The 27,475-nt window shown below is 39.6% G+C and overlaps 2 protein-coding genes across 6 annotated transcripts in view; one reads left to right on the forward strand and one right to left on the reverse strand.

The window, feature by feature from the left end:
• ST3GAL6 (ST3 beta-galactoside alpha-2,3-sialyltransferase 6) overlaps nt 1–13,308 on the forward strand; it is a 64,015-nt gene extending 50,707 nt beyond the window's left edge. The window contains exons 1-6 of one of the 5 annotated variants that reach the window (XM_039221229.1): nt 161–182; nt 1,997–2,092; nt 5,400–5,586; nt 5,685–5,822; nt 9,158–9,310; nt 10,758–13,308. In XM_039221229.1, the coding sequence (XP_039077160.1) occupies nt 5,401–5,586; nt 5,685–5,822; nt 9,158–9,310; nt 10,758–10,844 (564 nt within the window). In that variant the 5' untranslated portion in view covers nt 161–182; nt 1,997–2,092; nt 5,400 and the 3' untranslated portion in view covers nt 10,845–13,308. Of the gene's footprint in view, nt 1–160; nt 183–1,993; nt 2,093–5,399; nt 5,587–5,684; nt 5,823–9,157; nt 9,311–10,757 lie in introns of those variants that run through there. The other 4 variants (XM_039221226.1, XM_039221225.1, XM_039221227.1 and 1 more) reach the window with 4 other exon arrangements.
• Nucleotides 13,309–15,230: 1,922 nt separating this feature from the next.
• The window catches only part of DCBLD2 (discoidin, CUB and LCCL domain containing 2), an 86,315-nt gene continuing 74,070 nt past the window's right edge, over nt 15,231–27,475 (reverse strand). Inside the window, exons 11-16 of the mRNA XM_039221224.1 lie at nt 27,231–27,317; nt 26,957–27,082; nt 23,784–23,877; nt 20,415–20,464; nt 17,014–17,151; nt 15,231–15,943 (exon numbers count right to left, since the gene is read on the reverse strand). Of these exons, the coding sequence (XP_039077155.1) occupies nt 15,474–15,943; nt 17,014–17,151; nt 20,415–20,464; nt 23,784–23,877; nt 26,957–27,082; nt 27,231–27,317 (965 nt within the window). The 3' untranslated portion in view covers nt 15,231–15,473. The remainder of the gene's footprint in view (nt 15,944–17,013; nt 17,152–20,414; nt 20,465–23,783; nt 23,878–26,956; nt 27,083–27,230; nt 27,318–27,475) is intronic.

Raw genomic sequence — 27,475 nt, forward strand, 5'->3', positions numbered from 1 at the left:
TAGGGGCAGGGGATGTGGAATAGGGAAGTGGGAGAGGGCTAGTCTGGGGGCCGTAGTTACAGACATCTCTCCTCCCCTCTCATACAGGTTCCATAGGAACAGAGCTGTTATTCGGATCCTGTCCTTCCTTGGCGCTCCCATGCCCAGGCTTGCTTAGCAAGGAGATGGAGCCTGCTTCACAGGTTCAGCCTCTGATTTGTATTAAACTGACCCTGAGGTTATAGAAGGAAAAGTCAAACAAGCTGTGCATGTGAGAATTGCCCTCGTTATAGAGTATTCATAAGATGGATCTGGTGAGGATGGTGACAATATACCCAGAGAGGAAAGGGTTTTGAATGTTTGCCAGTCTTCCCATCTTTTCCATGCCACCTGTCACAGAGCAGTGTGGATAGAGTTGCCTTCCTGGAATTGGGATTAACGTCAAACTTTCATATAAAAGCATCTAGACATGTTTCTTTCACAGTTAAAAACAATGTTAACATTTAAAAAATGTGCTCTAGAGCACATTGTGATCTGTCCATGATAGGAGTTTTGGGGTTATATCCTCAGTGCTTGTGTGACAACCCTCCCCGCCCCCACCCCCCCAGTCCCTGACATCTGTGAAACTGGATCTTCTTGGTTTAGTAGCAAAGCAGACACTGATTTAGACATGACTGTTGAATTCGAGACATAAGAGTCCCAAATTAAAATGTGTAAAAGTGTTTCCAAAAATTACCAAATAGGTGAGTTGCACAAATTCTAAGGGGAAGAGGTCAATTTATATGTATAGGAGGGTGTACATTGTCTCTTCCTGACATGGCCAGTGTTTGGCTCTTTTTAATTATCCTTGTATTCCCGCATTCTCTATGTTTATTATTTTTAAGTTTGTCTAAGTGATCTCCACCCAGTATGGCCTTGAACTCCTGACCCTGATATCAAGAGCCACACGCTCCTCTCAGCCAGCCAGGTGCCCCGCTAAGTTTAAATATTCTACAGTATTTGGGAAATTTTGCTACTCATTAATTTCCTAAGAGCCTTGTTGCCTAGAGTTCATCTGCTTTGCTTTACTTCATAGTTCTTAGAGAAATAATTTCTTTCTTTACACTTTTCCATCATGAGGGGCCCCGGAAGGGAAGTCGCCAACAGGCTTCTCCTCTGTAGCCTTGTCCCCTGAAGGAGAAGGACATGATCGGTGTTGTCATTTCTCCAGGCTTAGTTGGGAGGTGGTGGGAGCCTGGAGATGGGCCTGGGTTTGCTAAGAGCGGATGGCACACAATCTGGAGTCCTAGGCTAGTCCCAGCCAGCAGCAGGAAGTCCCACTTCATCATCTACTTGAAAGCTCTCTGCCAGGAACACAGAGTGAACTTTTAGTTTATATTGGTTAAGCTCCAAGGAGCAGTACATGTTTGGGGAATTGAAGTGCTCACGGGCAAGTCCAAGGAAGCTACCCTGCCCCACCAGATTCCCAACCATCTCGACACTGATAAAATGCAGCAGTGACCCAGAGCTAGGAACTCAGGGGAGTGGGCAACACTGGTGAAAGGCGTACACTGTGTAACATAAACACACTTGCGTCAACATGCAGAATTGCAGGCCAAGTGCTGTTTTTGTTGTCCAAGGGTCTGGATGCAAATCCTGATTCTGCCTCTTGGGAGCATGATTTGGGATGTTAACCAGCACCTCTCCGAAGTCCTTTCTTCACTTGTAAAATGGGAGTATCAGGCTTCCCTCACTGAGCAGGTGGTTATGAGATTCAAGAGAGGGACTGTGCATGGACTCTTAAGCAGCTGTTAGTTACTAACGATCATATACTTCCAATGGAATGTTATTTACTGAATCCTGTATCTTTGTAATATATCCCTAGACCTATAAGTGACAATTGGTTCTTTTTCTACTTGTACAACAAGTAAGATTTGGCATTGGGTTCTGGGGAGTATGAATGAGTGCTTGGAATCAAGTTATGTGAAACACGGTTATGTGAAAGATGTCTCAACCTCTCACTTTGTTTGCCCAGCAGTGTGCCATGTAAAAAGTGCGTGGTGGTTGGTAATGGAGGAGTTTTGAAGAATAAGACATTCGGAGAAAAAATTGACTCCTATGATGTAATAATAAGGTAAATATATTTCCTGCTTGCTAACCTGGAATTGCTTTTAAAAAATACGGTTCCCTATTTTAGTATGACAGTGTTTTAAAGGAAGAGGAGTTGCTTAGATATGTGTAAGTCTATTATATAACCGGTCTCTCAGTTGTTGGCTACAGTAGGCCTAGATTTCAGGTCATTCACTCAGCAAATATTTATGAAGTCTTAATATGCCAGGCACAATTCACCTTAATATGCTGGGCCACAGGGGATATAGCAGTGAATAAGCACAATGTTCTTGCTCCCTGTGGAACTTCTATTCTAATGAAGGGAAGCAAACTAATTAAATAAATAAGGAAATGCAATAACAAATGCCATACAAACAATGAAAACACCTATGATAGACAAGGACTGAACAGCTGCTTTAGAATGGATGACCACTTTGAGGAGGAGACCTCGAAGATGGACCCAAGTGAGTCTATAGTACCTGCCACATCAGAGCCATCCAGGCATAGAGAATGTTTAGTGCAGGTCCCGGGGGGAGGATATGATCATGGGTTTGAGAGGAGCAGCAAGAAAACCAGTGAGGTAGGAGGGCAACAGTCCCGGGGAGACTGGTGTAATCAGAAGCTGAGGAGGTGGCTGAAGGAGCAGGCTGTGTAGGACTGATTATGGAAACGGAGATTAGAATTTGGACAACAGGAAACTTTTGAAGACTGTTTTTTAATGTTTGTTTATTTTTGAGAGAGAGACAGAACATGAGCTGGGGATGGACAGAGAGAGAGGGAGACCCAGAATCTGAAGCAGGCTCCAGGCTCTGAGCTGTCAGAGCCCGATGTTAGGCGTGGACTCACAAACTGAGATCATGACCTGAGCCAAAGTCAGATGCTTTACTGAGCCACCCAGATGCCCCTAAAGATTTTAAAGCAAGACAACAACTCGATCTGGTTATGCCTTTAAAATACCCTGGCTGAGGGTGCCTGGGTGGCTCAGTCAGTTAAGCGTCCGACTTCGGCTCAGGTCATGATCTCACAGTCTGTGGGTCCAAGCCTCACATCAGGCTCTGTGCTGACAGCTCAGAGCCTGGAGCCTGCTTCAGATTCTGTCTCCCTCTCTCTCTGCCCCTCCCCTGCTCATTCTCTGTCTCTCAAAATAAAGGCATTAAAAAAACAAAACAAAACAAAAATACCCTGGCTGTGGCATGGACAATGGAATGTGTGGGACAAGGGTAGAAATGAAGAGGCCAGTTAGGTGGCTGTATTCAAGCAGATGATGGTGGCTTGCAACAGGATTGCCATGACAAAGAAGGAGGTAAGTATAGACTGAGACATGTTTTAGAGGTAGAGTTACCAGGATTGCCATGACAAAGAAGGAGGTAAGTATAGACTGAGACATGTTTTAGAGGTAGAGTTACCAGGATTTGTTGATGTGTTAGATGTGAAGAGAGATGGGAATAAAGGAACCAGGTACCTCCTCTTAGGTTTTCAGCTTAAGAGACTGAGTTGGGGGAAGACTAGAGTGGGAACATGGTTAGAGGAGGACCAAGATTTCTGTGTGAACACAAAATCCCAAACAAGGTTTAAGATGCTTATAAGATTTTCAGTGGTAAAAACTGGTCAAGTAGGCAGTTGGTTAAACAGGTTAAAGCCTCATTGGTAAGCAGCTCGTAAGCTGGATTTAAACCATGGATTGGACAAGATTACCCAGGGAGAAAGAGAGAGAAGAGGGCCCAGGATGGAGTCTTGAGGTACCCTACACTTAGATGTTGAGCGCAAAAAAAAAAAAAAAAAAAATTAGAAGAGGATCTACCAGTGAGGTGGAAGTGTTAAACGGAGAAGAGGCCAACTGTGTCCAGTGCTGGTGAGAGGTCATGCAAGATAAGGACTGTGAGTTCACCATTAGACTGGCGACTTGAAGCTTTACTCATTCTCTTGACAAAAGCAGACTTGGAGATATGATACAGGGAGTGGCCCTACCCAAGTGGTTTGAGGAGAGAATGACAGGTGAGAAAGTAGAAGCATAGGCAATTCTCTTAAGTTTTGGTGTGGTGTTGAGATACGAGATGGTAGCTGGACATAGTTATGGACTCAAAGGAGGCTTTTTTGTTTTCGTCCTTTTTAAAGATAGGAGATTCTAGAGCCTATTGGTAAACTGAAAGAAATGAACAGAGATTGGTGTGGTAGAGGGGATGGGTGCAGAGTGCAAGTGTGGCTGGTCCTCTGTAATGGAAATAAAAACTTGGATTGTGGTTATGACTACCAAGAGTCCCACTGATGGAGTGGTGGAAGAATGAGGACATTTCCATCTCCTATTTTCTCATTGAAAGATTGAAGTAAGGTGATCTGGGTGATGTGTTGTGTGTGTTGGGAATGACTATGAATAGTCTTCTGAAGAGTGGGAAGGCTTCACACTTTGGCAGTGCATTAGGCTGACCTGACCAAGAGTTTCCACATTGTGAAGTCCCCTTATTTTCTGTTCACTGTCCATTTTGAGGAAGCTGTGAAAGTTTATCCACACAACAGCTTTAAAACAATTTTTTAAACCTGTAATTGTCTAAACATTTGATCAACAGAACCACAGCAAATCCTTATGGGAGAATGCCACGGGCACGGCATTTATGCAAGTCATTTTAAGTGTTATTAAGACTGTCCCTGACAAAGGGTATTTATCCTTTAGGGGACACTGTTTTGGAAACAAAGCATTCCTTTTAATAGGATGCCTTCATAGAGTATGCATAAATAGTGCATGTCTAACTTTGGCATTGAACATGAACAAACCCAACAGTAGATCCTCTGTGGTTCTTTAGTTCACTCTAGCAGTGACATTTATTTGCTTCTGCTTGTGCATTATACAGACATTTTATATTATTTATAATGGAGCACAACAATCTTGATGGGCCTTCAAATCACTTTCAGCGTGATTCTCACCTGTCAGTCCACATGTAATGTGGGGCAAGTAACTGTCTGGACTTCAGGGCCCTTACCCAAGGGGTTTTGTTCTGAAGGTCCTCCAAGTTCTCTCTTAACTCTAGTATTCTGTGGTTCTCTGTTCCCATTTGGTTTTATTTAGTCTTTGGTTTTCCTGGAGGTCAGACAGAATTAGTAGCAGCCCTACAGTTAATTTTCAACATTTCTGCCTTTGATCCAGCCAGCTGTCTCATGAAAGGGAATGATTTCCTCAGCTGTTATGCCTTAAAAATCGCGCATTTGCCTTGTAGTTTCAAGCAATGGACTGATGGCTTCTGCTGTTGGTCCTTCCTGCTCTGTAAGCTCTGAAACTGGGATGGAATTGGCTTCTACTGAACTCGGTCTACATATCTTGTGTGTTTTACTACCCACAGAATGAATAATGGTCCTGTTTTAGGACATGAAGAGGAAGTTGGGAGAAGGACAACCTTCCGACTTTTTTATCCAGAATCTGTTTTTTCAGATCCCAATCAAAATGATCCTAATACTACGGTGATTCTCACTGCTTTTAAGCCGCTTGATTTAAAGTGGCTGTGGGAATTGTTGACAGGTGGCAAAATAGTAAGTTGGCAAAATTGATCTGCCTTCTGATTACCTTCAGTTTTTTTTTCCATAAAAAAAAAGACAACCGAAATGTTCTATTTTCTGTTTTATTTCAGAACACTAATGGTTTTTGGAAGAAACCAGCCTTAAACTTGATCTACAAACCTTATCAAATCAGAATATTAGATCCTTTCATTATCAGAATGGCAGCTTATGAACTGCTTCACTTCCCAAAAGTGTTTCCCAAAAATCAGGTACGTATTTTTCCTGGCACAGTTTCAAACTAACGATCTAGCTGGGTGGGATGGAGGGTTCCAATGGCTCTCAGAAAGGATGAGAGCCATAACTCCCAAGGTGGCTTCTGAAGGCCACATCTGAGGTAGTGAACTTAGATATCTGTGGCTATTATCTTTATGTTCGGGAGTTTTGTTTTGTTTTGTTTCCCTGACCTTGTGGAGACCTTCTGGGGTCTCCTGCATGCCTGAATGGCTCATTTCTTGTAACCTTGTCTTCAATATGCTGCAGTGAGGAGAGTTTGATGGGGGGAGAGGCGCTGATGGGCCAGCCATGCTCAGAGTAGCAGGAAGGGGTTCAGGACAAGTATGTGGCTTTTCAGGCTAAAAAGAATTGTCTGAAGCACTCTGATAAAAATAGCACCACAAAGCCCAGGAAAGGTGAGGGAAGGACAAAGTAGGTCAGAAATATTTCTGTGGTCACAGAGGAGACACCGGTACTGAATTTGAAGGGAAGGAAAGGTGGTTGAAACTCCAAACTCTTTAATTAAATAAACGGAGTTTCACATTGTAGTCCTTTCGGTTATGTTCCCTAGAAAACAATACTCTCCAGACCCAGACAGTGGCAGAGACCAGTTTTTCATTTGAAGCTTGAGATACTGTGTAACATAATATCTCAGCTGAAACGAGGCTTTTCCTGTTGGTAATGAGGGGAAATCCAAAGAAATAAACACACATCATGTATCTTTAGTATGCTAAAAAAAATTTCTAAAGTCTAGAGTTATTAGATTCTCATGCTTAAAATGAAACAACTTACAAGGAATACATATCAAATATATCTACTTATATTTATATTCTAATATATGAATTATGTATATATATGAAATCCTCCTTCTCTTTCCTCTATAACTCTTATTATCCCTCAAGCTTTTTATTTTGTGCCTTTATATCTTGACTATTTTCTATGCATTTACAAACACTTTTTTCTTCAATATATTGCCATATCATAAATATTTTCTGCCATTTCCCCTCCATTTAATTATTCTCTTATAGACATTTCTGTTTGCATCCAGCTTTCTTTCTCTATATATTATGTAGGAATGCATGTGATTCTAGGGATTTTCAGTCCACTTGTGTGATTTCTTAGGATAGACTCCTACAAGTGGAATTCCTGTCAAAAAGCATACATTTTAAATTTAAGCCTTATTTCTTAGTAATTTTTGAAGCGACAGATTCTTAGCGGTTTCTTACTTTTGAGGGGAAAACACCATGACTGAATGTGTTTTGTGTCTTTTTAGAGCTCTAATTTAGCTCTAAATTTTCCCAAGATCAGATACAACTTTTATTTTAGGTAGTGTCTCCAAAAGCATAGGGTGACCCTTATCTTAGAGAGGCTCTAAAACTAGTTGTAACTAAAGTTCTAGTAGAACATGGTGTCCCAGAGGCCAAATGAGGACATAGTGGTATTTTAGAGGGATCAGTTATGTGGGATGCCATCCGGAGGTTGAGTGCAAATGCTAAACAATGGTTCTGGAAACATGGAAGTCCTATTGATGATATAGACAAGAATAAAGAGAAAACCTGCTTGACTTAGGTTAAAGAGAACATGGACATGAGCAGGTGGAGACAAATCTTTAATGGACTTGTGCTAGAAAAGGGAGCAGAGAAACAGTTGAAAGACACAGATCAAGAAAGGTTGCTTTTGTGGTTGTTTTTTAAAGAAAGATGGCCATGTTTATATGCTGAAGGAAACGATTCAACAGAAGAAAATAATGAGAGAAAGTGGGTAATTATAGAAGCAAGCTTGTTGAGAAAGGGATTGGATGAAAGAATGCATTACTGGCGAGGCTGGCCATAGATAGGAACAGAGACATCATACCCACATAAGAGTGAGCGCTGAAAATATAGGTGAAGATGAAGGTAGATTGGGAGTTGGGAAGATGGTATAGCTCTTCTGTTTCTGTTAGTAAAATAAGGATTAAATTATCAGTTTTATGTAGAAAGGAGGCTGGGGCTGCTGAATTTAAAGGTATAAAAGTGTTATCTTGGAGAGTAGGAGTGGAAATTTACTAGGGGAATACTGAACAGCCACTTGACTTTGGCCATAAGTGTAACCTCTTTCCAGACACATACATTGTTTTCTCTTGGCTTGTTCTGCTGCTTGGGTGTGGATTGAGCCAGAGGTAAGATTCTGTCAGGTGATCATCTATTTATGTGGGTGATGGGTGCAGAAAATGGAAAGTCTGCATTAAGGGAATTGTTCTAATGATGACTGAAGTACTCTAAGGCATGAAGAAAGGAAGTAGAGGGCATGAAGGGGAGGGAGAAAGTGATGGGATTAATGAGGTTGGATGACTCCCAGGTTTTTAACCCAATGACTAATTTCCTTTTCTAGCAGATGAAGGGTTGTGGTGGTCATAGTAGGGCAGAAGGTAAAGAAAAGCTTATTCCAAACGCAGTTAGGTTTTCAGACAGGCTTGCCTCTGTGAGTTTATTTGCTTTTATTGTGCTTCTTGGATTTCTTCTCCTCCTCAAAAATCATAATACGTAATACCAATGGAATCTGTAAGTAACACTTAATCAAAAGGAAATCTCTTTAGACTATTGTGTTAAAAAAGTTTAAGATGTATTTTGTTCTTGCCTTTGAAGGTCATCCTGGTAAGAATTGAAACTTTGAAAATTTTCCTGTCAAATACGTGACTCCATTTTCAGGATATAGGTGTATGTGAAGAGGATGCTTGGTTTCCTTTTTGTTTTTAAATTGATAATGATCCACTTGAGACTGTGACATTACTATGTATATATCTGGAATTTTTATTTTCTAGTGAGCGTCTTTAACTATTTGTCATTGAAGTTACTGGATTAAAGTTAGTCTTTCCCTACAGCTAAATTACTAGGATTATAAAATAGATCTAGTTAAGGCTTATGTGAAGTTTTTCACCATGATGATTCAATTAGTGAATTAACCATCCTTACATTTCATAGATAGGTTCAAAATTCACAGGCTATGCTTTTTCCACAGGAAGCCTGGTTCAGCGTGTTTTACAAAATAAGGCAGCAGCATCCTTTTCCTTGAGCCTCATGGGGTTTCTTCATTTGATAGTTGTCCTCTGGGCTAATATTGTGGTCAAGTTTTATTTGAAAGATTTTCTAAGATTTCAGTCACACTTTCTATGCTTTTTCAGAGTTAGGATATTAACTGGGGTTTGGGCCTCAGACATGATGAGGATTTAACCTAAGTACTTCTCACCTGATTAAATGTTCACAAGTCCTGGTTTCATAAGATGAGGTCACCTAAATATGCTTTGGAAACAAGCTTTGGATTCTAAAAAAAAAACTTTAATTTCCCTCCCCAGAAACCCAAGCACCCAACAACAGGAATTATTGCCATCACATTGGCTTTTCACATATGTCATGAAGTTCACCTTGCTGGATTTAAATACAACTTTTCTGACCTCAAGAGTCCTTTGCACTATTATGGGAATGCCACCATGTCTTTGATGAGTAAGGTAATACATACCCACTTGGGTATAATCTTTCATCTTTAGAGTTGGAAAGCCCACATTTCCTCCTCTGTCATTTTTACTGAGGGAACAGGCTTTTAAAGTTTGAGCTGCCTAACTCTATACCAAGAGCTACCAAGTGCTGAAACTGGGACTTGGATCCAGGGTTGTTAGTACCACAGCAGTTCTAATTTGTGGGCCCTAGACCCTTGGGAATATGACATAGTTATTCTCAAGTATCACCAAACCCATATAGGCACCCAGCCTTAGATGATGTTTACACTATTGATATATACATATGGGCAACTTGGTATACATAGTAATCAAATTCACTTAAAAGCACTGCCATGAAACAGGGACACTCATCCATGTAAGAGGATTGAGCACTGAAAACACGGGTGAAGATGATGTATCTTTTTTTAGTTCTGTAGATGCGGTTTATAACATTTTAACTCCATGAAAGAATATTCATGGTCAAATAGGTTGCAAACCTTTATAGTAGATCATGGTTTTCTTGAATTAGAGATCAGTGGTGGTAGACAGGATCTTTAAGACTTTTTATTATTATTTTGGAGAGAGGGAAAATTCTAAGCAGGTTCCATGCTCAGCATGTGGCCTGACATGAGGCCCCATCCTATGACCATGGGATCATGACCTAAACAGAAATCAAGAGTCAGATGCTCAACCAACAGAGCCATCCAGATGACAGATGATCTGTAAGACTTTTTAACAGAATGGAAAGGAGTTGTCTTAGTGAGGTTAGTGGCATATCACTAGTGTTAGGATTAAAATGTTATCTATACATTTTTAATATGAAGAATGAATGGTTCGCTGTAAATGGATATGGATCTATCCTATGTAATCAGTTCTCTTACATCATTATCCGCAAACACTACACAAGCTGAAAAACTGGCATTATTCTGGTTAGACGTTGGTATTCTATTACCTCACCTCCCAACCCTTGTGAGACAAACATTGAGTACTTCAAGAGTTAGGTGCCTGGGACAGACTTCAGGATCACTTCTCCTTAGCCCTAAATAACACTGAAACAACTTTGTGAGGAAAATTAGGATATCCATCAATAGTACAAAACTCTTTTAAAAATTACCTTAAACTGAACCGTGCTTTACAAGTTTATCTCTAGGCTGATTTCTCTTAGGAGTTTCAGGTGCTTTTATTAAAATGATGAATGCATTTTGAATTACAATTTTGGTATCTAGTTTCATATCCCTTTTAGAAAGCCAGGAAATGATACAAGGGGGACTTTAAGTGGAAAAGAATGGGCTGCAGGGAAGGCTCTAGCAAAAGAATGAGCAAAGAATAAGGTAACTAAAAAGTCTACCTGTATAGTTGTTACTTGAGTTTTTTAATGCAGAAACTTTTTAGATACTGTGTATTCTATTGTTGCTTAAATTGGGATAGATGGTGATTTTATTATACTTTGCTTCTTTAGAATGCGTATCACAATGTGACAGCGGAGCAGCTCTTTTTGAAGGACATTATAGAAAAAAACTTTGTAATCAACTTGACTGAAGACTGACCCTACAGACTCAGAAGACGATGCTAACAGTATTAGTTTTATTTTTATACTGTAATTTTTAGTTTATTTTTAAATACGTTGGATGCACTTGTCGAGAAATTGTGTATATAAAGTGTGTTGGAGCCTGGTGATTCATAACCACCAGCTTAATTTCTGTGAATATATTTAATTTATAAAAACCAAGATATGTTTAGTTGAGATATCAGGGAAATAAGTTTTGAATGCATTGTTTTTAAAACAACCTAGTTTTCTCAAGTGTTTTTAAGCATCATTTTATAGTTACCTTCATCTTAGACTTTCGAAGGGATGTGACTTCCTAGTAAGGGGATTTAGTTTAGTTTACCACAACAAATTCTGACTATGGCATTTTGAGAGGCATATTTGTTGACTATAAATTGCTGGGGACTGGGCACGTAGTTGTGCCTTGATACGGCAAAATGGAACCTCTTTAGCTGTGCATCTAGATGATTTGAATCTTAAGAGTAGCCCTGACCACAGCAGTAGGTACAGTTATAGAATGTAAGATCATATGGTCTCATGAAGCTTTTTTTGTCTGCAATTAAGTAAACCATGATTATTAATGAGTAATTTCATAGAAGGAAGATGGTGTTTTGTTTTTAAGGTGAAGGAAACAGGTTGAACAGAAATTCTGGATAATAACGTAAGAATGCAATTACTAAAGTCTGGTGACTGCATTATTTTTAAGTTCATACAAAGAGCTGGGCTAGGCAAGCTCAAGGAGACCATTGTTAAACATCATTTTCTGCCTTTTTAATATACTAAAATTTGAAAGTTTACTATTGGAATTAAATTAGGAAAGAAGACGACACAGTAAGTAAACCCTTAAGATTCAAAGCTGTTTTGGGATTTAAATGGTATTTTCATGAAAAATTTCAACTGTCCACGATTAAGTCACATCTTCGAAGGGAAGGCTTACCTGGATAACGGTGCGTCAGAGAAGAATCCCATCAGATGCAAACAAGTCAAAACCAGTCCAGCAGAGGTGGTGAGCTAGTCTCCCTTCTCATTTTGGTAAGGGAAGGGTATGGGGGTGAGGGAAAAAGAATGAACAGAAAAGTTATAGGAGAGATGGAATTAAAAGTTCTCAGGAGAGACAAGAGTTGAAAGAGATGCGATCTTGAACAAGAACTGCCACTGGGGACCGCCCTGCCTCTCTGGAGTTTGTCAAAGGGTGAACTGTTAGAGCAGGCACAGGAGTAAATACATGAGCCTAAGGGGGAGGAAACTAGTAGTTGATTGAACCTAGATCTAGACATTAAATATGCCACCAGCATGCTTGCACAGTGCTAGAGTTTCCTTTGATTCCCCCCAAAACTCTGAACTGGAAAAGATGGGGATTAGTGTGACCTTTTCCTCACACCATAGAGCTGCAGTGTGCGAACTAATTTAGGCTTCAAAAAAGGATGGTGCTGGTTCTAGTGAGAGTAAAAAAAGCCCTGGTGGCATTTTCAAATGTTTTGGTAAGGACTAAAATAATGGCAGTACAGCCTGATGCTAAAATTGAGGGATTTGGCATTACATGTAGTATGAGAAAAGGCTACAAACCTTGGGTTTTATTTAAGCCAAAAGAAAATTCTCAGCAAGACACATATATACAATTTATTAAAAACACATGAACACATTAAAATCTCACTATTTATACAATCTAAATTCTAGCAACATATACAAATACTGAGTGACTACAGTACATGCCGAGGTAAGAAAAGTACATTCTGGGAGAATCATTGACACTCAAACCATTTTTATTTCTAATATGTACTTCAGTACTGTTTGGTTCCTACCTTTCCCAGTGCCAAAAACTAGTCACAAATTGGAGTAAATAACAAGCGGTGCCACAGTTGAAAGTATTTTAATAACCATCCAACTCTTAATCAATTTTGCAGTTTAGGGACTTCAAGTTCACAACAGAAAGGCAGAGCTTAACAAGTTTTTGGCCCACAATCTATTCTATCATCTGACATGGCATTTCCACAGCCCTTTCACTCTCCAGGTGACAATGTAGAGCCAAGGCAAGGAAGTTCAAGCTTTCTCACTTTCCACAGAATTATGGCCACATTCATATTTAAAGGAGTGCATTTTCTGTTGGGGCATCGTAGGACAAGAGTATACATAACACCGTAATTCCAAGTGCTGTATAAATTCTCTACACAAACCATTTCATCAGCGGATAAACCCATTGTTCAATGCAAAGTGCAAATAGCGAAACATGAATTTAAATAGCTGAACTAGACCCTGCATATACAAGAGGATCTATTTAGTGTTACAGCTTTTAATACAATACAAATCAGCATTCACAATACTGGTTCTGAAGATCATGGTATCAGAAGTCAATGTGATTTTAGGAAACTTGAAGGGCCACACTTGTTGTACCACTGTCTGACTCTATTTTGACAACTGTGCTAATAGGAAAAAAAAAAAAATCCAATAAACCAGAGTGACTTAAGTGTCTTTTTTTAAATGTTTCAAGCAAAGAATAAAAATTTAAGGGAATTTTGAACAAAGGTTACTTTCACATTTTGGTACTTGATTGTCTCCAAAGCTGTATAGATATCAGACATAGAAATGTGGTTAAAAAAAAACAAAAGCAAAACTCTAACATGAAAACAAATGAACTCAAAAGCATAAGATCAGAACTCTGAAATCAGGCTCAGTTCTTCATTTAGAAAGTAAAATATATAAAAGCAGTAAAAAAAAAAAACTTTTGTAAAAATCACTGGTAGTTCAAGGACAGCACAGTGGCAAAAACGTACATCATTTAGAAAAACATTTGCCTCTCAAAGTTCCATGGGAAAATTAGGTGCACAAAATTAAATAAAAAGAAAAGCATCTTTGGGAAAATGAAATAGTTTCTCTTAAAGCTTCTCAAACAGGAATAAAAAAATAAAACTGGTTTACTCTCTTCCCACCCAGAAGCAGGTAACTGCCTTAATACACGGCTTTACATATTCATGTTTTAATACAAGTTCAACATTGGTGCTTTTTGTTTCAAATATTTTGAAACAATATGTATTGGTTTTTTCAATGAATAAAATTATGCAAAGTTGTCTGGAAAAGCAAAAGCAAATGAAAATGACACCAATCACAAAACTAGAGGGCGGAGAGGCTGCAGCAATAGTTGTATTTTGGAAGCAATGCTTTAGAATACTGATCTATCCATGGAAGCAAGCAGAAAGAATACGGTCTTTCTCAATCTAGCATATTCTGGAAACAATTTGGGGACACGAGCCAAAAAAACCTGCTAGAATCTGATAGGAAATTACATATCAATATTAAGTCTACGTCCTGGAATTTATAGAAGAGTGGATGCCAAATTATATGTTTTAATCACAGGGCCAGCTTCTCTTGCCAAAAACATTGAAAGGTTCTTACACCAGAGACTCATCAATTGCAGATGATTTTCATTTCACCCATCTAAAACTAGTCCTGGGCAAACAGTGACAACAAAGTTGCCTGGGAGTCTTACAAACAAGACCTAATATTGCAGACTCAGACGCTGGAGCCACAGGTTCCCTAGGTATGCTGGAAAGGACAGTTCGTGCCTCCCCCCCTACAGATGAGGGCACAGTCACACACAGCTGAGGGATCCACGTGGGCTTATATTTCTTTCAATATCTTACCGAGAGTAATTAAAAATATTGACCAAAAATATGACCTTTAGACTCATATATTAAATCAAAGAGGGCAAATTGTTTTTTTAAGGTAATTTATGATTTCCAAGGAATGATTTTCACCGTTTTCACTGTGGTATAAATAAATACAAGGGGGTCAGGTTTACGGTATTCACGGAGATGTCCTCAAGTTCTCACAACTCGCCCTTTGCAGATAAAGTCAGGGGAAGGGAGAGAATCTGTTACAGCTGTGTAAAGTTAGAGGATTCATGAGGTTGATGAAGCAAGCGTCACTCTCTAAAATAACTCAAACATTTTATAAACACAAAAATGGGGCTGGCCCCAGAGTAAGCAGGGCTGAAACCAGCTCATGTACCATGAAATGTTAAAGCTCTTAAGAATGTCAAAAGGTGAAAAATCCATCACCTTGCTCATTACAAGTCAGTTTCCCACCTATAGATCCTCCAAAGGAAAGACAGATGAGTGTACAAGTACAATCAAAACAATGATTATATCACTAATTTTTGAAAAAAATCCATAAGGAATATAGGAATAGAGAGAAATCTTGATAGTACCCACCTTTCACAAAGCAAAATTTCAAGCCATTAGACATTTCAAGAACAGTACCGTGCGTTATTGCCAGTCTGGCTTACACAGCCATCTCTTGAGTTCATCAATGTACCTGCAGCATTGGTAATAAATACTCTCAGTGATTCTTAAATTTCTTTGAAGTGCATAGTAGGGAGTTTTTTCTGTATTAAAAATAGTGTTTTACAGTAGTAACAAAGAGGATGTTTGAAATTTAATAGGCAAGCAGTAACTGCCACAGTAACACTTTTAAAGCAAGATGGCAAGGCTAGCAGTTCCCTGTACCTCGGTCATCACATTTTCCCAACCACATCTGTGACAGATACATAATACATTCTATATATTACTACCACTAACACACAAAAAAGGCCATGTGCTTTAAAACGATGCTTTATAAAAAGCAGCATCACCTTCAAAGAATTTCTTTAAAAACATCACATTCAGCATCCCTCCCAGCTCCTGATCCCTCCTGCGTGCTCTGTGGTACCTGATACACCAGTTCGTCTGGGGCACTTGGACCTGGCTTCCCACCTTTTGGGGTGTCATACTGGACATGGGCAGAGGAGCAGCTGTCAGTCCTGGAGAGGAGCGTGTTATATGCTCCTACTACTGGGGGGGCTTGGTTCCCTGTAGCTTTGAAAGTAGACGTTGAGGGCAGACCAACAGAAGCTGCAGGGTGCCCGGACATATCCATGATGATGGGGGTGGCATATTCTGGCCCAGTGATGGGCAGTGGTTCAGCGTAGGCATGGTAAACTTCTTGTACCGGGGAGTTGTAAGGATCTAAGTCAGCATAACTCGCTTCGTTTCCTTCTTCTGGTTTAAAGGTAGATCTCTGATGAAGGGTGCCAACAATTCCTCCCACAAGTGGCTGTGCATACTCTGGGGATACGACAGAACAAACCAAATGAAAGTTACCTCATTCATACAGGGATCGTTTCACTTAGGGTGGCAGCTGTACCCTTATACCAAAAACAGATGCTTCTTTAGAGTACTTTTTTCACTATCAACACAGACCTAGGGATTTCTCTACAAGAACTTCAAAAATTAAAATTATACATGTTATCTCATAAGAAGTTAATATGCATAGAGCTTCAATCATGAAATTTTACCCAACTGTCTGTATACGCTCTTCAGGTTTAGAGACAGTATTTTACTGGTGGGGGAAAAAAAACCCCATTCCATTATTAGAATAATATTTTCAAATATGACACTGTTTAAACTATGGGGCTCCTGGGTGGCTCAGTTAGTTAAGCATCTGACTTTGGCTCAGGTCATGATCTCATGGTTTATGAGTTCGAGTCCCAGACTGGGCTCTCTGCTGTCAGCATAGAGCCTGCTTCGGACCCGGTCTCCCTCTCTTTGCCACTCCCCTGCCTGCTCTCTCTCTCAAAAATAAATATTAAAAAATTTAAAAAATAAATATGTACTAAGTCAATAGGATAAATACTGTAAGGCTCACTATGTCTTTCTTGCTCTTGACACTCAAAATTCCAGGTAAACAGATAAAATGCCCTGTTTGCTTTTACAAAAAGGTGCTCATATCTAAGACACAGAAATGATTCACTCAAGGTCACCTTTTTAAAAAGTAGTCATAGGGGCACCTGGGAGGCTCAGTGGGTTAGGCGTCCAACCTTGGCTCAGGTCATGATCTCACGGGGTTTGTGAGTTCGAGCCCCACTGGGCTCCGGGCAGACAGCTTAGAGCCTGGAGCCTGCTTCGGATCCTGTGTGTGTCTCTCTCTCTCTCTCTGCCCTTTCCCCCCTCATGCTCTGTCTTCCTCTCTCTCAAAAATAAATATTAAAAAAAAATTAAAACGTAGTTCTACCTCAAGAAAGCAGCTCATCTCTTACATATGAAAAAGATAAAAGATACCATAAATCCCAAAGCGCTTTCCAGCTAAGCACAGCATTGGCTTCCCCTACTCTGCGGCAAAGGCTGCGAGCAGTTACCTGCAGAGTCCGTCTGCAGCACTGTGGTGACTTCTCTTGGACTCAAGTGATTAACTTCACTGCTGCTGTAGCGAACTGGGGTTTCCTCATGTTCCACTGATTTGGCAGGGAGAAACTGCTTCATTCCTTTCCACCAACCTTCATTGTGATTGTAAGCAATAAGGACCATTAAATTAAAACCTAGCTCTGAAAGGATGATACTGTTTATGGAAGAAATCCTGTTGCATTTAAGGCATTTTTGTAACACATCTATACAAACTAGCCTCTATGTTCAATCTTCTGGCTGTTGTGACTGTGGTAAAGTACATATTGCACAAAATTTACTATCTTAACCATGACTAAGTGTGGGTCAGTTGGTTTTAAATACATTCACACTGTCGTGCAACTATCACCACCATCTAACTCTGTCATAACTCTGAGTCTTGTAAAAAAAAACCTACAACTCTATCTCCATGAAACAGTAACTCCCCATTCCCATTCTCCATTCCCCCTGGCCCCTGGCAACCACCATTCTACTTTCTGTCTCTTTGATTTTGCCTCTTTTAAGTACTTCATCTAAGTGGAATCATACAGTGTTTGTTTTTGTGTCTGGCTTATTACACTTCGCATAATGCCCTCAAGATGCATCCATCTTGTAGCACGTTGCAGAAAATCTTTCATTTTTAAGGAGAAATAATATTCCACTGCTTGTATACAACATATTTCCCTTTTCCATTCATCAGTTGATGGACACTTGGGTTGCTTCCATGTTTTAACTGTTGTAAATAACTGTGCCATGAAAACAGATATAAAAACAGGGCTTTGAGACCCTGCCTTTAATTCTTTTGGGTATGTATCTGGAAGTGGAGTTACTGGGTCATATGGTTATTTTGCATTTTATGTGGAATTGCCTTAGTGTTTTCCATAATGCCTGAACCATTTTATAAGCCCAACCACAGTGCATGGGATTCTAATTTCTCTACATCTTCACCAACTCCTGTTTTCAGGGTTTTTTTGGTAGGAGACATCCTAATGGGTGTGAGATGTGATATCATAGTTTTCATTTAGTTTTCCCTAAAGATTAGTAATGTTGAGCATCTTTTCATGTGATTTTTGGTCATCTATATAGATTCTTTGGAGAGATGTCTATTCAAGTAATTTGCCCATTTTTGACTTTTTTGTTGAGTTTTAGAAGTTTTCTGGGTATCCTGGGTATTAATCCTTTAGCAGATATATGGTTTGCAAATATTTTCTCCCATTCTGTGTGTTGCTTTTTTACTCTGTGGATAGTATATTTTGATGCACAAAATTTTTAAATTTCCATGAAGTCCAATCTATTTCTTTTTTTGTTACTTGTGCATTTGGTGTCATAGCTAAGAAATCATGCCAAGTCCATTGTCATCAAGTTTTTGTCCTGTGTTTTTCTTCCTATTAATTTTATTGTTTAAGATATTATGTCTCGGTGTTTCATTTGAGTTAATTTTTATAAATGATGTTAAGCAGGAGCCCAACTTCATTCTTTTACATGTGAAAATCCAATGTTCCCAGCACCATCTGTCATCGATCCTAGTGGTCTTGGCATCCTTGCCAAAAATCATTTGTCTATATTTGTGAGAGTTTATCTCTGGGCTCTCCATTCCACTGGTGTGTATGCCTGTATTTATGCCAATACCACAGTGTTTTGAAATCAGAATGTGTGAATCTTCCAGCTTTATTCTTCTTTTTCAAGACTGTCTTGGCTGTTCAGAGTCCCTTGAAATTCCACAGGCATTTTTTAATGGATTTTTCTATTTGTACAAAAAATGTCATAGGGATTTTGATAGGCATTGCGAATGAATCTATAGATTGCTTTGGTTACTACTGACATGTTAATATTAAATTTTCAATCCATGAACACTGGGTATGTTTCCATTTATTTATGTCTTCTTAAATTTCTTTAGAAATGTTTTATCGTTTGCATTATACAAGTCTTTCATCTTCTTGGTTAAATTAACTCCTAAGTATTTTATTCTTTTTGATGTTATTTTGTAAATGAAACTGTTTTTAGAATTTCCTTTTCAGATTGTTCATTGTTCATATATAGAAATATGCAATTAATTTTAATATATCCTTTAGTATATATAGTATAGTACATCTAGCTACTTTACTCAGTTATTGGTGTTAATAGCTTTATGTGTGTGTGTAATCTTTAAGGTTTAATTCTTTAGATGTTTGGTAGGATTTTTCTTTCTTGAGAGATTTTTGGTTATTGACTCAATCTCTTCTATTTCTTTATGAGTCTTGGGAGATTTTGTATTTCTGGAAATTTGTCCATTTCATCTAGGTTATGAAATTTTTTGGCATACAAATGTTCATAGTATTCTTATAATCCTTTTTATATCTGTAGAAGTGGTAGTGATGTCTCTACCTGCATTTCAGATTTTAGTAGTTTGAATCTTTTTTCTTATTCCATCTAACTAAAAGTTTGTCAATTGTGTTGATCTTTCTGAAGAATTAACATTTGGTTTCACTGATTTTCTCTATTTCCCCATTCTCTATTTTGTTTCTCTCTCCAATCTTTACTAATCTTTATTATTCCTTCCTTCTGGTAGCTTTTGGTTTAGTTTGTTCTTCTTCAAAGAAATTCCTTAAATTGTTCACAGATTTTTTTTTTTTTTTTGACAGAATATCTAATACAGAGCAGAACATGGTAGGAAATTCTATTCAAAGCATATACAGAAGCAAATTCCTACTATTAAATTGCAGCCAGATATAATGTGCCTGTTGTAGGGTGATTTTTTGTAAGTTTTTCTGACAAGATACTTCCCAAGATCTACTGCAGGGTGTCAGCCATGCAGGATCTGCCCCCGCCACTTCTCTTTTCTACCTTAGTCACAGCAGTGGACTTGTTTGGCTACTAATAGTTGTTCCCATAGAGAGATTGGAAAGTGGGAGACCCTAAGGGGGCCTCTGGTATCACCTGCAGCAATCTGCCACCTGCCACACACAGCAGGAATTCAGAAGATGACAGCTCATCACGGCAGATGGCAGACCTCACGATTCTGAAACTGGGAGATTGCGCTTGGGAAAAGCAGGGTGACAGACAGACACCATGTTACCAAAACCAGAGTCTTTCACAGTGTTCACACAGGCCCCAAAGAAAGCTGGTCTCCTCAAAAAAAGATACACAGGACAAATCAGGCAGGTTGTCCAGACAAGAGGAAGAGAGTGCGTGTTATGGGAAATTCTTACTTTTCATTCCGTTACTGACTACAAGAGATCGTACAGAGGAATAAAATGATCAGAACATTAGAGGAACACCACTTTTCTAACAAGTGCTGGGGTGTTTATGCGGGCCTGAAAAGAACTTTCCTCTCTCACTACTGCCACCTAGAGAGATGGGACCTCCTCCTGATGGAAGGAGATGCAAAGTCCTGAGTTACCTGCCCGGTCCCAGTAAGGTAAGTCATAGGTGCCTTCAGTTTTTTTCTTTCTGGAAAAATACAGAAACAACACATTAGTAAATAGAGTAAAGTCGCTAGTAAGACAGCTCTGAATCTGCAGGATAAACACTGAAGTTAATAATTAGTCAGGAGTACACATTTCAATTTGCTAATCTACTTGGGGGGATCCTCTATTTCATTTGCCTTTCCAAGACACCACTGCTGAAGCTCATCAATTCTGGATTTTCAATAAATTTTAAACAACTATCTCCTGAGACAGTTATTTTGTTACCCAAGGTATTATCCACTCAAGGGACGAACCAATAGGAAAAGCTGAGTCTGCAGATAAAAAGAATCAACCCAAAGACTTCGGGATGACATGTGGGTTGTTATGAGAACATTATGTTAGGTCTATTTTGGTTTCCAATACAAACTTGGCAAATCAACTGGTTCACAAAATTCCTAGAAAGAAACATCCCCACATTTGTTTCTAAATTGTTATTTTTTCCAACTATCTATTTTCCTGCCATGGTCCTTTGTCCATAAGTTTATGGTGTCATATGCCCTTAACTGCACGCAGTTAATTCCCACAAGCATCCGAGTGTAGGTCAGTGCTACCCTTTAACAGTGATAAGTGCCAAAGGGAGAAGAGGATGCCCTAGGCCTGGGGGTGCAGAAGCCACATTTTCAATGAAGAAGATTCTCCCTAGTTCCCACTTCAGAATTCGGACATATCTTCCCCAGGAGAAATCTCCCTCCTCCCCTTTAAGAGTTACTATCTACAAAGAGTCTTAAAAGGAAGTGTTCTGATTCAAGAATGTAAATCTAATTAAAATTAATGCCTTGCAAGCTAAAGAAAAAGCAGAAATTATTCTAGTGTATAAATGAGGACAAGATGGTTACGTGATTTGCTCAAGACACAAATGTGGTTTTCCCAAAGAGCCCAAGCTCTGTGCTTTTCTTACTTGAAAACATTCTTCTCCAGGATAAGACTTTATTTGTATCATAGACGTTAAAATCTTCCTCACTTTAAATTCTGGCTATATTTGAAATGTCATTTTTTCAAAATATAATGTAAAATTTGTGGAAGGGGTGGTAGGTGCTGAAGCTGTTAATTAAAAGCTGGAGTGCAAAAGAAACAATAAAGGGCTAGTTTCATAATTAAGTAGTTTTCTTCTTAAAAATCCTATAATTATCCTAAAGCTTAAAAGTAAAAGGAAACTAATAATCTTTTCTAAATGGAAGTCAGATACCTTACATAACTAAGACAACAAATTAATAGTCTGATTACTAGCCAAAGGTTGTGCTAGGAAAGATTTTATATAATCTAAAGCGGCAAAGCTTCAGGTTACTTATTACATGTTAAGTGCTTAGAACAGGGGTGCTTAGCATGAGTTAAAGGTTCAGTAGGCTGCAGCTGAGTTTAATATTATTTTCCTCCTGGCTATTTTCCACATCCCCTTCATGCATCTTTTTTACTCCTCATGAAGTCAGTCATTAGCAACTGCAACCACATTCTTAGAAATAACTTCAGTTCTGTAGCTCAGACCTTTTGTCTGAACAAGCATCTGTCTCTTGAGAATATAAACATGCAAAGCGTCCTTTAAGTGCCCGCCCAAACTGATCTCAGGACTTAACTGCCGCCTCTCCCCCACAACCTGACTCCCAGTCCTTGCCCTCTGTGCTTTAACCCCTGTGGACAGAACCTGAGTGCCTGACTGATTATATGCCCAGGGGCAGTGGTGGTTCAGAGCGTGGGCTCTGTGATGCCGGGGCCCAGACTCGACTCTGCTGCATATGCACTGGGTAACCTTGGACAAGTCATTCATGCTCTGTCTCACTTTCTTCTTCTGTAAAATGGGATTTATAACAGTACCTGCTTCAGAGGTTGTTTTGAGGATGCAAGGAGTTATAACATGTAAAGCACCTAAAATAGTGCCTAAAACCAGTTTAGTTTTCTATAAAAGCTGTTGCTGCTGTTCTCACAGTTACTGTTGCCTCTGGCAGGTCCCACTGTGAACGTTCTTCCCTGGACTTTCCTAGGGCCCTTGCTCCTCCTTTCCCTAATGCCCTCATAATAACTTTTGGGCTCTGCTCAAACAGCCTTCTTCTTTTTTTTTAATGTTTTATTTATTTCTGAGAGAGAGAGAGAGAGAGAGAGACACACACAGAATCCGAAGCAGGCTCCAGGCTCCACGCTGTCAGCACAGCCTGATGCAGGACTCAAACCCACTGACCGTGAGATCAGGACCTGAGCTGAAGTTGGACACTTGACTGACTGAGCCACCCAGGCCCCCCTCAAACATCCTTCTTAAAACCATGAATCCAGGACCCACCTGCTTCTTCAACTTCCTCCCATGGCATACACTGTGTAGTCAGTACCATCGCTGACCATTTCTGCATCACATCTTCTCTATCCTGTAAACTCTGGGGCTCACCACTGGACTCCCAGCGGCCAATACTTAGCACAAGGTAAGAGCACAAATATTTGCTGAATGAACAGATGAAGTCATTCTCTTGCTCCCTCCAGCTGTCATCTCCACTCATGACAACTCTACTGGCCTAACTGCACAAGCCTCAAACTTCAGATCATCCGGAATCCCTCCTCCTTCCTTAGCAGACAGCCAGTCGCGCATCATCTGATAACCTCACTTATCTGCTCCACCCTCCTCAATGAGATCCCCATGTACAGCATGAAACCTGAATTTGTCTCCCCGAAGCTCCCCTCCCCAACCCAGGCCAGGCTGCCCATACACAGTTCTTCCTTGGTGCTCCTCCACGCCAGGCCTGCACGTCAGGACTTGCTATCTTGCCTAGATTCCACATCTCTGTGCCTTCGCTCAAGCACACAGTCTGGGCTGTTCCCTACCTTCTTCCATCTGGGCATACGCAGCTGTGTCTTTACGGCAAAACAAACATAAGGATTCCTCTTTGCTGCAGAGAACGTTTCGGGTAGCCCTCACGGTTCTCATACCTGTGTTTCCCGGCCCTTCATAATAACTCCTCAAGCCATGTGATAATTCCTTATTTTGTGAGTCAACCCTGCCAAACACCTGGGACATAGGAACGGTGTCTCTTTCTTTCATGAGATACTACTCGGCACCTATTACGTGTCAGACTGTTCTTATTCATGTGTGTGTTCCAGCAGGTAAAGCAGATTTTGATATAATAAAGGTACTCAGTAAATGACTGTGCAACTGAACATACTCCTTTTTTATGAAAAGGAGAAACAAATGTACTTTTACTTCAATAACTACCTTAGCTTTCCTTCTCAAAAAGGTGAATGGTAGCTGATCTTCTAGGTTTAGTTTATACTTCACATTTGGAACAGCCCTCCTCGGCCCCGCAGGGAGCCCGCCGCGTACTGACCTGCTCCTGCAGTGCCAGGCGCACACCACCGCGAGGACCAGGGTGCTGAGCCCCATGACGAGCACTGGCACGAGGACCGCGGCCAAGGCGACGTCTGCAAACACACCACAGATGGAGTCAGGACGGGACCGCGGGCAGGTCAAAGCTTTCGTGCCTCAAAAACTACCATTCACAATATTTAAGAAGTGAGGCAAGCGTTGGTGATGGCGGAAGCCTTCACTCACACTATTTGCTTCACCTTTGTATACACTTAAAATTTTTGACAGTGACTTTTGAAATCACCAAGACAAACTGAAAGACCAATGAAAAACTCAGGAATATATTTCTGAATATGTGATAGAGGGTTACTATCGTTTATATATTACAGAACTTACAAGTCAAAATCAAACAACAGAAAAATCAGAGATGAATGAGCAATACAATGAAAAACACAAGTGACTACTCAGTGTGTTAGCCTCACTCGTAACCACAGAATCAAAAGTTAAAACAAGAATGAGATGCTATTTCTGTTTATCGAATTGGCAAATATTTGTAAGAATAATTGCTAAGAAAGGTTATGAGGAAAGGATGATTTCTTTGGAACTTTAAATTGATACTTTCTGTATCATTTGGGGGGAATATGTATAAAAATCAATTACTTAGCAACTCCATGTCTAGAATTTATTCTTAGTAAAAAAGTTAAGACAACATTCAAAGATGCATTTTAAAGGAGGTCTGTCTCTGTATCTGTAAAAGAGTGAAAGCTGGAAATAATCCAAATGTTCAACATGAAAGGGAATAAATACATCATGGTGTCCTTCTCATAGTAAAATATTATCCAGCAATTGAAAATGATATTGCAACATGATGGGGAAAATATTTATAGACAGGGGAAGGCAACATTAGTGTTAAGTATAAAAAAGCCAATGTGTTTCAAAAGGGTAGAAATCAACAATGCTTGAGCCTGAAGGGACCAGGAGATCATTTAATCCCCTTATCTCCCTTCACAAATAAGGAACTCTGGGTTCAGATCCAAAAAATGGTCTGCCTCAGGTCAGTTGAGCCATCAGTTTCTTCCCTAATCTGGCAACCCCGTCCCGGCAATGAGGATAAGAGCAGCAGCTGCTGATGCCTGTTGGGGGCTAAGCGCCAGACACTATGTTGAGACTGACCCATAGCATCTTATGTACTCTTATGAAATATACCCAAAAGAGAAAAAGAGGCTGCTAATACAGGAGAGGAGAGGATAATCTATAGCCTGAGGTCTCTAAGGGCTGGGTTGATAGGAACATGGATAGGTGGATACAATCAGCCCTGGGCAGGACTAGGAACTCCTTTCTTCAACAGAGCGGACAGAGGGTACAGGTGAGTGTGCAGGCTCCACAGGCAGGGAGTTTCCTTCTAATCACTTCTACTTTCCTTGTAAAGTTGAAGAGGTAACTGGGAGTAACTAAAGAATCTCTGGGTTAGGGGTTTGAAAATTATGGAGGAGTGACTGTTGAGGACACAAAGAAAGCTAACCAGAGAAACAAAATGATCGCTGGCTGGAGGGCCCCCCTGAGGAAGGATTCAGGAAGTGACAGGGGCACAAATGTGATCATGATATGATTTTCTCCAGCATCACTCTCAGCCTGGATGTAAAAATGGAAAAGAAGTGCATAAAACAGGAATCATGGCTCAGGCTAGAAAGCACTAAGAATTCAGAAAAATAAATGTGCTTTATCCCTAAAGTAATTGGAGAGAGAGCCGTCAGGTTCAAGTGGATATAGTTCAATTTAATCCGAGGTTTAAAAAATATGCTTAGGTTCAAAAAAATAGTAAAACATCTACACAATACCATCTCAGAGAAAAGGAGACAAGAAATCTTTAACCTCCATACTCTTTTATTCTTTTGAAAAATCCTAGCTCTGGAAGAAAATGCTTTAAGGACACTTTTAGTCTTGAGATTTTAAGATTCTATAATCAGATTTTAAGATGAGCAATCCATCCAGGCATGTGGCTTGGAATTCTGCCCAAAGAGATGTCTTCTGCAAACTGGGAAGAGGTTCTGTGGGACACTCAGACCTCATCTCTAAGAAGTCTTGCTTCTCTTTAGCTTTTCCAGCAACATGAGAAAGAACATGGACTATTTAGAAAAAACCTTAGAAGAACTGAAAGAAAGTGACCTGTGGAAAGCTGGGAGAAAGTTAGCTGCATTGGGCACATTTTCAGAAAATGAGAATGAATAAAGTTCTGTGTGGCACAAATTAGTTGGAAGGAATTACTTCCTCTTCTCTTCATGGTCCTGAAAACGCTTTATCTGCCAAAACTGAAATTAATTCCTCTGACACTGATGGGTTTTTTCTGAATTCAACTGAAATTTTGTTTTTCAACAACTACTAAAATCAAAGTACTGTTTCATACATGTTAATACCTTATTTATCATTAGTAAAATCTGAAAGTAAATCCTACATTTATAAGCTGAAAAAACTATGATTGAAAACATTTTCAAAACAAAGACCAGAGTTTTTTTAATGAACATGTTAACTCAGAGTACTTTTTAAAAAGCATTAGTCACCAAGACTTATCTTTCATCCCCCTTTTCACCACCAAATTCCCTCTCCAACAAATTAATATTTAAGGAGAGGGAAAAAATTGTGTTTCCTACAATGGTTTTAGTTATTTCTAGAAATAGAGACATCTTGTGTTTGGCTGTGGTGGGGAGAAATATTACAAGAGAAGATTTAGAATACAGTAGCCATCTTTAAATCCTTAGAGAACCATTCTACACAGCGCTGGAGAAATCAGAGCAACGCAATCAAGTCTCTTCTCTAAGGTAAGGAGTAAACGTTTTCACTATTCTTAAAAAACAGTTAAGAAGATGGGGCGCCTGGGTGGCTCAGTTGGTTAAATGTCCGACTTCGGCTCAGGTCATGATCTCACGGTTCGTGGGTTCGAGGCCCACGTGGGGCTCTGTGCTGACAGCTATCTCAGAGTCTGGGGCCTGTTTCAGATTCTGTGTCTTCCTCTCTCTCTGACCCTCCCCTGCTCAATCTGTCTCTCTCTCAGAAATAAATAAAAATTTTAAAACATTAAAAAAAACAGTTAAGAGGAAAAGAAGCAAAGGGTTTAAAAGCTGGACATGTTTCTGAAAATCGAAGTTAACAAAATAAAATGCTACCACGTAACGGGTGCTAATCTGGGGGCCTGCATACCTTTGGTTACACTCGGAGTCACAGTGGTGTTTCGGATATCAGGAGTGGCAGTTGTTTGCTCTGTCTGTGCAGGAAACTCATTCCTACTGCGCGGCTGTAATGGCTGAGTAAATTTGGGGGCTCGACCTTGAAAAAAGTGTCAAAAACTCTTTATTTTTTTATATATGTCAACTTGATTAAAACAAACTTCTTTTATAAGGCTTTTAGTATATTTTTGGAAAATTATACTACAAATCCAGAGACCACCATATTCTCACATGTAATGCAGGCATACCTTTGGCTATTTTGGGGGAGGCTGTAGTGTTTCTGAAGTCATTGCTGTTCCGAGGAGGTGGAGTTTGAGTAAGTTTTGGAGGACGACCTTGAAAAATGGTTTAGACAAGTTTATACATTTCACTTATGAGAGTCATAGTTAAAAACAATACTTTAAATGTCTTCAACATTTCCTAGAGTACTTATCTCTGCTCAGTAATTTTAAATCTCAGAGAGTAATATGTAAGAAGGATAAATATACCATAC

This window comes from Hyaena hyaena, unplaced genomic scaffold, assembly GCF_003009895.1.
Source record: "Hyaena hyaena isolate Hyena2069 unplaced genomic scaffold, ASM300989v1 scaffold_969, whole genome shotgun sequence".
Taxonomy (NCBI): domain Eukaryota; kingdom Metazoa; phylum Chordata; class Mammalia; order Carnivora; family Hyaenidae; genus Hyaena; species Hyaena hyaena.